Source organism: Pollachius pollachius (assembly GCF_949987615.1).
Source record: "Pollachius pollachius genome assembly, chromosome: 5".
In the NCBI taxonomy this organism is placed as follows: domain Eukaryota; kingdom Metazoa; phylum Chordata; class Actinopteri; order Gadiformes; family Gadidae; genus Pollachius; species Pollachius pollachius.
This window is the reverse complement of record NC_136938.1, coordinates 24,169,380-24,180,475: the sequence shown is the minus strand read 5'-3', so window position 1 is coordinate 24,180,475 and position 11,096 is coordinate 24,169,380. Positions and strand designations below refer to the sequence as shown.

The window sequence follows — 11,096 nt, the reverse complement described above, 5'->3', positions numbered from 1 at the left end:
TTCACGGGTTATTTGTGGTTAGAATTAACACAGAAGGAGCGTATACTGCCCCCTCCTGTCGAAATGTTATATTTTTCTTTAAATAGTCGATTGTAAAAACGTCTTTCCAAATTGACATTTGGCATGAATTATACCTCCTCTTTTTTAAAAAATAAAAATCGATATTTCCCGCAGTTTTTCCTTTGTGATATATTACTGTTACATTTTGTCATTGACGTTACTTTGAATATAAATATAAGACGTACCTCCATTCCTTAACACATTTGTGTAACGCAATCATAATGGGTATAAATAAAAGGATTTACATAATCAAAACATAGACGATATGCGCAAACAACCCGCAACACACACACACACAAATCAAAAGGTACACGCATGCGCAGATACCGCATGTTGTTCTCCTATGCGGAAGTCAACGATCTGTCATATGACCTGAGCCTGGAGAACGAGAGCGATGCCGCACGTTAATGGATAAAACTACGAGATACGTCGAATGACATACACAACGAGAAAGGTACTATCATCCTCCATGTGACCCACGCCGTTTGGCTTCATGCTAGGGTTGTGAGTACGAATCCTCAGCTGCGATTCTCTGCGCACACATCAGCCATGTCACGAGTGGTCGAGTGCAACCTCATCCAACTACAACTAAACTAGTTGTATTATCTTAACCAACCTAACCACCCAGCAATAAAACCAATGTGTTATTAATCAACCTGACTACCTAAAACTAGTCGATCGAGTCATCTAGAGGTGACATGTGACTGGTTATCTAAATACAATCACATGTTTTTACGGGCGCAAGTAATTAACTGCGCGCCATATGATGGACAAGTTTGAATGTCAAATATAGAACAAAGGTGACTCAGATGCAGTAAACCAAGAGCCACGGTTGACAGGGCTTTAAACATAATGCCTTCTCACTGATTTTTTGCAGGAATGGAGGAGATAAAAGTGTCTCCCGACTACAACTGGTTCAGAAGTACAGTGCCATTGAAACGAGTGAGTATGTGTTGAAATAAGGCCCTAATCTGTCTCTGGTATGGAGCGATCATCCGTGACCTGTGAAGCCTCATCACGGGATCCATTTCAAGCTCAGTATTGTAGTTTACAGTATTTTATCCTATATTAACTATATGCAGCGAAAGCTCTGTACAGGAGGACCCGATATTAACTCTATATGCAGCTTCTACACATGATCCACAAATTAATAACAGTATGTCGTCTTGAAGCCCTTTAGTTAACCATTATCCACAATTTAAACAGTGAGCAGACCGAAATTGTGCGGTGGCTACGATGGACTTCACCTGTTTTGCTTCCTCACTTTGTGTCTAAGCTACCGTTCCCCTTTCAGTGATATTGATTTAATTATCAGACAGTAAGCTGTTACTAGATCCCTTTTTAAACTATTTGAATTACCATCTGTCCACTTCTGCTTTTTTATTTCGCTATTTATTTAAAGTCTCAACACAGGTGGTTGCAACTGATTGCCATTGCAATGATTAACTTTTTTCATGGCCACTTAAAGATAATACATCATCTCTTTGTGTGTAAATATTTATTTATTTGTTTATTTAAAAGGGGCAATGCACGTCAATTGACATTTTTGGTTTGCACTCAAAATGTAAGTTCCTGTAAAGGGAGCAAACATGAATTCAAATGTAGTAAAATGTAATATTCTGTAACCCAATATGGAAGTGGAGGAGCTGCAGCATCAAGTCAAATAAGAGAAGTTAAAAACCAGCGCATGAATTGTCAGATTTTCTGAACACGGTTGCTTTTGTCTTCCAGATAATAGTCGACGACGACGACAGCAAGGTGTGGTCACTGTACGATGCCGGGCCCAAGAGCATCCGGTGCCCTATCATCTTCCTGCCCCCGGTCAGCGGCACTGCAGAGGTGTTCTTCCAGCAGGTCCTGGCTCTGACCGGCTGGGGTTACAGAGTCATCTCGGTGAGAGCCTTATTCCTCCACCGCCAGGCTGCCGCAGCATCGTCATCCATCACGTACAATTCTAATCACATCTACGAACCCCTCTGGACACCACAACGTGAAGAATAACAAATGTAGCACTTTAATGCCTCAGGGCTTTTCTGCAAGACAAATGACACTGTGTGTGTGTGTGTGTGTGTGTGTGTGTGTGTGTGTGTGTGTGTGTGTGTGTGTGTGTGTGTGTGTGTGTGACCTTAGTTGCAGTATCCTGTTTACTGGGATCTCTTGGAGTTCTGCGATGGATTCCGGAAGCTTCTTGATCACTTGCAGTTGGATAAGGTAAATGGAGTCTGTTTTGGACAGAAACCCGTGTAGTGTACGAGGTTGGACTGTTGGTTTCCATGGATACATCCAATGCATTTGACTCAGCACTTGGGCCACAGTTGAATTACGGGCGTTTGGTTTGATGCAAATCATGTTCACTTCATAGACTTCCCCAATAGCCTGAAGTCACTACAGGCATGTGATGTAACTTGGCGCAACGGAAACCCAAGAACAAGCTTCAAGCATGTTTGTTATGTAATCACATACCATATCTGTCATGTTCAGGGGGGTGGGGGGGCATTCATGAAGCCATAGAAAGTTGTATTGGTCTGCGATGTGAATGGGCTTTTAAATGCACTGTTCAACTGCCGTTTTTGGAAAATGAATTCTTTCTTAATCTTACAAGTTATTACCATATAGAAAGTTAACTGTTTACACCTTGTTTTCAAAAGGTCTATGCAATAAATTTTACATTGGTTGGTTGTTTTTATTTTTCTGTTTTGAAGGTTCATTTGTGTGGGGCTTCGTTGGGGGGGTTCCTTGCCCAGAAGTTCGCAGAGTGTACGTACAAGTCCCCCAGGGTCCACTCGCTAATATTGTGCAACTCCTTCAGCGACACCTCCATTTTTAACCAGACCTGGGCGGCAAACAGGTGATTTATCTCCATGTATCTTTTATTTCTACCGTCGTTTCTCCTCTGCTGAGTCAGCCCTATTATTAAATTATGCTTTACTCCACAGCTTTTGGTTGATGCCAGCCTTTATGCTTAAGAAGATTGTTTTGGGGAACTTTGCCAAAGGACCTGTCGACCCCAAAATGGCGGACGCGATCGACTTCATGGTTGACCGGGTAAGCCCTTAGAAAGGGATGCTTGTGACTTCCTTTTTGTGAACACATCAATAGAAATCTAATGCTTCAAGGCATTTCAAAACCATTTTGCATGAGCACTTACACATACCTACATTTCATGTTTATGTTTATTTGAACATCATCGATTGTTTAAAATTGGGAAACCTCAGACTAATTTACTCTGTGTGTGTAATCGTACAGTTGTTTTAAGTCTATTGATTTTTGTTGTAGACTACAATACATGTATTAATGGCAAGCTACAAAGTAAATTAAAAGACTTGTCACAATCTTGGAAGGTAGCATTACTATTTGTGTAGCCTGTGGTCAGGATCATAACTCTTTTTAGCTGAGCGATATATAATCGCTCTGGATTATATTCTGGTATCTCCTCTCCTCCTTCCTCCCGGTTAGCTGGAGAGTCTGAACCAAAGTGACCTAGCCTCCCGGCTAACGCTGAACTGTCAGAACTCCTATGTGGAACCACACAAGATAAAGGACGTGGTGGTGACCATCATTGATGTGAGCTTCACATACCATGTTTTTCAGCGAGCCATTTGAACATCCACACTCCGCAATGCAGTCCAAACTAACGTTCTGATCTTTGTTTTGATGTGCAGGTGTTTGATCACAGTGCCCTCTCTCTGGAGGCCAAGGAGGAGATGTATAAACTGTACCCCAACGCCAGGCGGGCTCATCTCAAAACAGGCGGGAACTTCCCTTACCTCTGCCGGAGTGCGGAGGTCAACCTGTACATCCAGGTTAGCACTTAGCCACTCGTTGTGACTGGGAGTGACTTTCAAAGTCTTGTGTAGAAAATACACTGGTTATAAGTAAGAGTGAAACTTGTCATGGTTTAGGGTTATTTAAAATTACTATTTACTAAGGTCCTTTAGAGCATTGTCACCTGTAGTCCCTGAGTGAACTGCAAGTGGTAGGCTTGATTTTTATTCCTGAAATTTAAATTTACAATAATAGAAAAATAGTATTTATCATTGAAAATAAATCATTGTTTTCGCTTTGTGCATTCAATACGTTTTTCATTACGATGTTTAAGGACGATGCTTCTCTTTGTTTGTGTTTGCTAAATAACAAACAAGGAGGTCAAGCAGCAACAAGCGCTGAAACCCATTGGTCAGTCACAGCATGTGTGTTTACCTATTTTAACCCTTTCACGTATGAGGTTTTTCCGCGAAAGGTTTTGAAGGGGAATTAAGTGGTCCTCCTAAGGTCAACGGTTGGGAACCACTGATCAAGAGAACTTTAGAAGGCATTTCTTTCCACAGGGACTGGTTTTAGGTGATTGTCATTCAGGGCTGGGCGTCTTGCTCCAAGAGGACTGCAGACGATGGGGGGTTCTAACCCAGAACCATTCAGCTGGGGTCAACACGCCCTAACTCCTCGGCTAGTCCGCCCCTTTAACCCAGTTCTGTTATGCGGCCGTTTTTCCCTTTACAGATACACTTGCGCCAGTTCCATGGAACGAGGTACGCCGCCATCAACCCCTCGATGGTCAGCGCCGAGGAGCTGGAGGTGCAGAAGACTCAGCTGACCGAGGACAGAGACGTGGCCGACAGCCAATGAGAGACTACCTTGTTCTGCTGGCACCCACCAGTGTGTGTGTGTGTGTGTGTGTGTGTGTGTGTGTGTGTGTGTGCGTATGGAGAAATCATTGAAAGGAAGCTGAAGCCTATCTCCTTGAGCTTGCTGATTGCTTCATGCTTCCTTCTCCAGCACCTTGTTTTGAACAGACTTCCTTTAGCATCGCAGTTTTCTTTCTTCCGAGGCTGAATAATCAATATACAGATTTAATTGATTATATTTGTACCACAAAAAAACAACAGTATTTTGATAATCGCCTATTGTACATACCGAGAAAGCTCTGAGGCGGCTTCATCTTAAGATTGCTGTATGATTCCATGTCATGAGTTATTTGCCTTATGTGAAATTATTTGGACGAGTCATGATGACCTTGCACTTTTAATTTTTGGGTTACCACTGCCAACAGTTAACTAGTAGAATGTGAGAAAAATGTGTGTGCGGGTTATACTGGAACAAGCATTGGGTAGGTATTCGCTAGAGTTGAACCACATTGTCATCCCTCTAATTTGGAGTAAATGCATTGAATACTTGGTGTGTCCGATGTGTTGTGCAGTCATTTCAAGTATGAGTGACTGAGTAGGGCTACGTTTTAAAACACTGTGACATTCTATCTTGGGGGGAATTAGTACTTTTACTACGGAACATTTCAAACTACTTCTACCCTTACTCTATTTTGTAAATAAAATAATAAATACGGAAACCTAGTCGAATGTAGATATTCTTTTAAATATGATGGTTCATTAATTAGAGCCTGAAAATCAAAGGACCAATTTAAGTACAGTTATGTGTGAGGATAAACAAAATAGGAATGGTCAAATCATGTTGATGGCTGTGCTCCAACTAAGGAAATGTGTAGGGCTTGTACATTGTAATGTCAGATTGCAACATCTTCCGCAATTTTGGGAGCGTAGGGGAATGTTGGTAATTATGTTTGTAGTAATGGTTCTTTGCTCTTTGTTTAGTTAATTATTCGTGAATTGATTTGCCATTGTGGGAAGACACCGTTGTGTTTGAGACAGCCACTGATATTCTAATTGTAAAATGTGGCAAAACGCTTTTCATTATCCTAGGTTACTGAATATTTGTTTATTTCGGATTCTACAGAACTACAACTCTCTTGAGTCCTCTCAATATGGTTGAGTATCGCCAACAATAAGTCCCATGATGCTTTCTGATGTACAAGCCCTATTGTAGATTAAAGTATGAAAAAAAACGATTTTGATGTCTTTGTCAGGAAAACAGTTCCCAACTCGACAAGTATATTAATACATCATTTATTGGATTTAGGTGACATTGTAGAAAGAAGGTTACACCAAAAACACTTTAAATATGACAGCATTTATCACCTTAGTGCTAACAGGTGCCATAGTAACATTAAATCGGTACAGCAGTCTTCATCAGCAAGACTTGACACGAGCAGTTTTACATCCGAGGGATTTGTGCAATACACAAGACCTTGTATTGCATTTCTGAGAAGGACATCTCAATTTGGGGTGCGGCAGTTGTGCAGTGCTGTGGCTTCAGTCACATCGAACGCATTGTTTAATCTCACCACAGCACTCCTTTAGTGGTATTGGACACACTCGATACATGCAGTGCAAGAGCACTGCAAAATGCATGCGTTGGTTGAACATTAAACACAACAGTAGACCAGCAGGAGGGGAGGAGTTGTTCAGAGGAGGAGACCGTGTTCCTTCATCTTACTTTGTGCCGTGATGCTTCACATTAAGCAACATATTCTGGGATGGATGATGTCATCATTCGCCTTTTGGCGGATGCTTTCTGCAAGATTATGCGGGGGGGGGGAGGGAGGGAAAATGTTTACTTTCAATACAGTTACCCCTTAATCACAATAACAGTATGGAAAAGTGATTCACATGCCCACACCACAAAATTAAAAATGATTAAACAAGCGTCTTTTTAACTAATTCAATTTAAGTAAACCTTATATTTACAGTCTCAAAGGGCTCACAGGCAAACATTACACAACACTTCCACACCATCATTTGAAATGATGAAAAGGCAATCATGAAAGGTTTAACTATTGTAATCCTTAACACCCAAAACAAGTGTTTCTAAAATCATCACACCCAATCCTAACGGGGGCAGGAGTCTCAGTGGAGGTGTTTTGAAGAGCTCACCTGCCAGATCTGTGCGTGAGATCTCCACCAGCCCCTCGTACAGACCTTTCACTGGGTTGTCTCCGGCCTGCACCGCCCCATGCAGCCAGATCAGCAGCATCCGGTGGCCGTGCTCTTTGAAGCTCTTGGAACCTTGAAGTTAGAGGAGAGATAACATGCAATCGCACATTAAAACACTGAAGTTTGAGGAATGGGGCCATTTTGTGAAATGTACTAGGAAAGGTCCTTGAGTTAAGACTGTTCATGGTCTGCATTTGATGCTGGCCATGTCTAGATTCAAAGCTCTTCGTGAGGTCTTCATGAGCTGTGGTCTTCACAAGGTTGTGTTCTTCATGAGGCTGTGTTCTTCTTTGTAACCCGTTCTGGATTTGTGGCTAAGCTATAGCAGTGGTCCACCTTTTTAAATATCGGTGAAAACAAACAGGGCCCAGGCGATCGACGCCTGCGGTCCATTTGCTCTTAGGATTTATTAACAAGCTTCTATTTGGTTTCCTTAGTTACGCCCCAGGGTTAATTATTGGATTTCTAATTCAATAGTTTTGCAATGAATGTCAGAACTGTGGTGCTAGTCCAGTGCGCTAATACTAACCAAACACTAACCAAACACCGTTCCACCTGCTTTACCATTGAACCACATCATAGGAGCCCATTCCAGAGAACAACAAGCATTCTTCTCCACATTATATCATACCGTTCTCTCATGGTTTGGAGGGAAACCATAAACAATGATCATCCCCCTAGTTTATGTTTATAGCATTTCTCAATATCCTGTACAGTTGTATATTGTATTTATTCCTTTGTCCTTGTTCTAACAAACTGTTACATTAATATAATGTGCAAACATACCGAGCACTAACGGTCAGCCGATACAAGAAAGGGTGCTCACCTGTCCACTGTTGCTCTATAGCACGCATGTGGTCGCTGGTGAAGCCCCAGCGCTGGCCCAGGATCCTCCACTCGCCCCGGCAGAGGTGCTTGGTGGCCAGGCTCCACAGGACGGATCGCAGGTGCTGGGTCTCCAGCTGGTGGTCCTGCCTGAAGGTAAGGGGTCGGCCCACCCACGGGGGCTGGCCCCTGGACGCGCTGTCCTGGGGGGGCAGGCAGAGTCGTGTTGGAAGTAGGTGGGATAGGTCATGTTTTGTACACTGTATGATCGTATAACAATGGATCAAATAATCTGGTTGTACCATCTTTTGAATAAATAAATAATAAATATATAAATATATATATAATATATATAATAAATAGATATAAAGGAAATCATCAAAGTAGAATAAAGTATCATATGAACTATATCATTTGTTTACTTGTAAAGACATATTACATTTCATTACAAGTCATTTGTATGAGTAAAATGGTATTTATGTTCCTGTGTATGTGTATTGTCATATATAACTGTAGTTATATATTTTTTATGTTGATGGATCTTAATATTTAATTCCATCAATCTATCTATTAGTTTGAACATATTACATCCTTTACTTTAACAAGGTACTTAAAAACATGCAGAACCACTCCACAAAATGTACTTTTTCCCACTTGTAGAACCGGTCAGCTTTGATGATCATGTCGACGAGGATGACGTGGCCACCCCTCGCCGCAACCTCCAGACACGTTTTACCCTGCTGGGGGGGTCACCATACATACAACATACGCCTTACGTTACTTTAGGTACCCCCAGTACAGTCAGGAGGAAGTAGGATAATCCTCCCTCCTGTGCTGTGTGAAGTCGCTCGAGTTCATTTAAATAACAAATGTATTTCAGGGTATTTGCATATAATTATTCGCTATGAGCTGATATTGTATGTCTTATGAGAATATCTATAGTAGCCCTCCTTAGTGAACACTGTTCTTTAGAATGAACACACAGCCTCATTTTAAAAGAATGACAAGGCATGAAGCACAGACAGTCGCTGTATCCACGGGTCGTGGTTCACGTTGAGCCTTACCTTGTCCGTCAGGTTGAGTTTGACTCCGGCTATGAGCATCATTTCCACCAGGTCCTGGCGGCCATCTTCTGCAGCGATGTGTAACGGGGTCTGAAGTCTCTGCAAGGAGAAGAACCACAGATCAGCGGTCGGGCGATGGTGTTTGTACAGCCCTTAACCACAGTCAATAACTACAACGTAATGAAATTAATACAAAACGTCATTCGAAAACATTACAATGGAACACATATGAAAGCACAAAGGGACACTGTTTTTTAATGTAATTTTCTGATTTGTAGTTATTTACAAAGACACCTTTATCCAGAGCAAATTGCACTGAATTACTAAAATAAATAATCCTATATAGGCCTATGACCTATGCGTATTGAAAATAAGACTGAACTGCTAACAAAGATAGTACTTTAAGGACTTGCACATTTGTAATTATATGCCACCATATCTACATCACAGGCAGATAAGGGAACATCCGTTTGTTCAAGAAGAACGCCATCTCTCTTTTATAAGTTTCACAATCCAGTGACTCTTGCTGCTGCTTGCAGTTATGCAACCTCCAGGCCACATGTAGATTGAAAACTTCTTCGTTCATCATAGCAACGGCGTAGACATTTCGAGTGTCAAACGTTGTTTCCTGCATTCTGGGTAAATTATATGCACCGATTTATTTCTCCTTTACTGCATCAATTTATGGTGTGAATATCTTTATTTGTGTCAAGTTAAATATAAAATTCAGGCAACTGGCCCCAGGTGACAGTTCTAAATATAATGGAGTATAATGCAGCAAGGCTCCCAGGCATTCTGTATCGCTTTCAAAGGCTACGTCAGAATGCATCATGGCAGGTTTTGTGGGCAATACTGCGCCATTCTGTTATGCCTTTAGAGAGTTGAAGTAATGTAAAGTATACTTTAGAGACTGAGGCGTTGTGATGTGTCACCCTTTAGGCATAATTTACTCTTCTTTCCTTCTGTTGTGTCTTTTGTTTCGGCAATTGTGTCTATTTTTTGGCAGTCAAAAAAGACCAAGAGCTGACGAAAAACACGTCACTGGTGCATCTATGAGCGGCTTTCTAGCGATTTTTTAAAACAAATGTCCACCTCTTCTTAAAATTTTTTTGCGGGGGGATAAATGCATGTGTTTTACACATTGAGGGCAGGGGGGGCATATCTACTGGGCCCCCCACCTCAAAATCTACCCCTACGCATCATAGTAACAGTAAGCATGTCTCCTATTCTCACCTTGTCAGGGATGTCCAGGTCGCACCCAGAATCTAGCAGTAGCCGTATGACATTGGTGTGATGGTTGGACACTGCTATGTGTAGAGGCGTCCTGTTTTGCTGTTCACAACACAGGAATGATGTCACAAAACAAGACAAGGTCCACACAAATAATAAATAAAAAAATTCCCCTGCAATACGACATCCAGGACAGCTCAGTGAATGCGACACACAATAAACGCTTCAAGTTAGACATTGTATTGCACTTACACTGTCTACAACATCTGTGTGAGTCTTTGCTTCCAGCATTAAGATGGTCATAGTGACCAAACCATGCTGAGCTGCGAAATGCAAGGCGTTCATGTCCTTCTGCAGAAAGAATAAAAGAAGAAAACACAACAATAATGTAACTCTTCAAGCATCAACCATTTATCCATTTTTAAATCATCAGAACGTGACGGGCATAGTCTTCAATCAGTAGACTTTTCCCAGAGTCGGCCTCTGCATGGTGAAAGTAAATGTACAAGTACAGCTATTTATTTACAAGTTTGTGTACAAGTACAGTACCACTATATATTTGAGCGTACCATAGTTTGAGCATTGACATTGCAGCCGAAGAGCAGCAAGAGCTCAACACAACTACTGTGATCCTCATCCACCGCCATATGCAATGCTGTGAGGCCCTCCTGGCAAAGAACACAGAGAAAAGAAATTACTGCTAAAACCACTTTAGCAGATTGTGAATCTAGCTAGTAACCGCTCATACTGACACCTTCACCTCGATACAGCGCAAGCATCTGTGGTGCACCAGCCGCCACCACATATGGGCTTACAGATGGTGTGCTGCTAAGCACGTCACACTTGTTAAACTGTGGGGGAACCGGCGTTGCGCTTCACTCACTGCGTTCCTCTCATCCACATCCAGGCCCGTCTCCAGTATCTTCCTCAGCACCTCACAGCATCCGTTCCTGGCTGCGAGATGCAGCGCCGTGTTCCCCCCCTGAGTCGCATTTAAAGGAGGGAGAAATGTGACGGTACGCTGATATTACGTTTCACATAATTCTCGATGAAAGCCCATTTCATTGATAAA

General features: G+C 42.0%; 2 protein-coding genes across 3 annotated transcripts in view; one reads left to right on the top strand and one right to left on the bottom strand.

Moving 5' to 3' along the window:
* Positions 1 to 405: 405 nt before the first annotated feature.
* On the top strand, positions 406 to 5,878 carry spg21 (SPG21 abhydrolase domain containing, maspardin). The gene is made up of 9 exons (XM_079737404.1): positions 406 to 514; positions 938 to 1,002; positions 1,792 to 1,953; positions 2,191 to 2,271; positions 2,763 to 2,908; positions 2,997 to 3,105; positions 3,517 to 3,624; positions 3,723 to 3,863; positions 4,561 to 5,878. The coding sequence occupies exons 2-9, from the start codon at positions 940 to 942 to the stop codon at positions 4,684 to 4,686; spliced, it is 936 nt and encodes a 311-aa protein (XP_079593530.1). The 5' UTR covers positions 406 to 514; positions 938 to 939; the 3' UTR covers positions 4,687 to 5,878.
* Positions 5,879 to 6,070: 192 nt separating this feature from the next.
* The window catches only part of ankdd1a (ankyrin repeat and death domain containing 1A), a 9,132-nt gene continuing 4,106 nt past the window's right edge, over positions 6,071 to 11,096 (bottom strand). Inside the window, exons 7-15 of one of the 2 annotated variants that reach the window (XM_079736258.1) lie at positions 10,908 to 11,006; positions 10,594 to 10,692; positions 10,277 to 10,375; positions 10,028 to 10,126; positions 8,795 to 8,893; positions 8,375 to 8,470; positions 7,732 to 7,933; positions 6,846 to 6,977; positions 6,071 to 6,486 (exon numbers count right to left, since the gene is read on the bottom strand). In XM_079736258.1, the coding sequence (XP_079592384.1) occupies positions 6,425 to 6,486; positions 6,846 to 6,977; positions 7,732 to 7,933; positions 8,375 to 8,470; positions 8,795 to 8,893; positions 10,028 to 10,126; positions 10,277 to 10,375; positions 10,594 to 10,692; positions 10,908 to 11,006 (987 nt within the window). In that variant the 3' untranslated portion in view covers positions 6,071 to 6,424. Of the gene's footprint in view, positions 6,487 to 6,845; positions 6,978 to 7,731; positions 7,934 to 8,374; positions 8,471 to 8,794; positions 8,894 to 10,027; positions 10,127 to 10,276; positions 10,376 to 10,593; positions 10,693 to 10,907; positions 11,007 to 11,096 lie in introns of those variants that run through there. The other variant, XM_079736259.1, reaches the window with a different exon arrangement.

Bases quoted from the DNA above. Each gene is read 5' to 3' on its own strand.
- spg21 (XM_079737404.1), top strand. From the start codon at position 940: ATGGAGGAGATAAAAGTGTCTCCCGACTACAACTGGTTCAGAAGTACA. The intron at 1,003-1,791 runs GTGAGTATGTGT...TTTGTCTTCCAG, and splicing joins GTACAGTGCCATTGAAACGA to ATAATAGTCGACGACGACGA. The intron at 3,625-3,722 runs GTGAGCTTCACA...TTTGATGTGCAG, and splicing joins TGGTGGTGACCATCATTGAT to GTGTTTGATCACAGTGCCCT.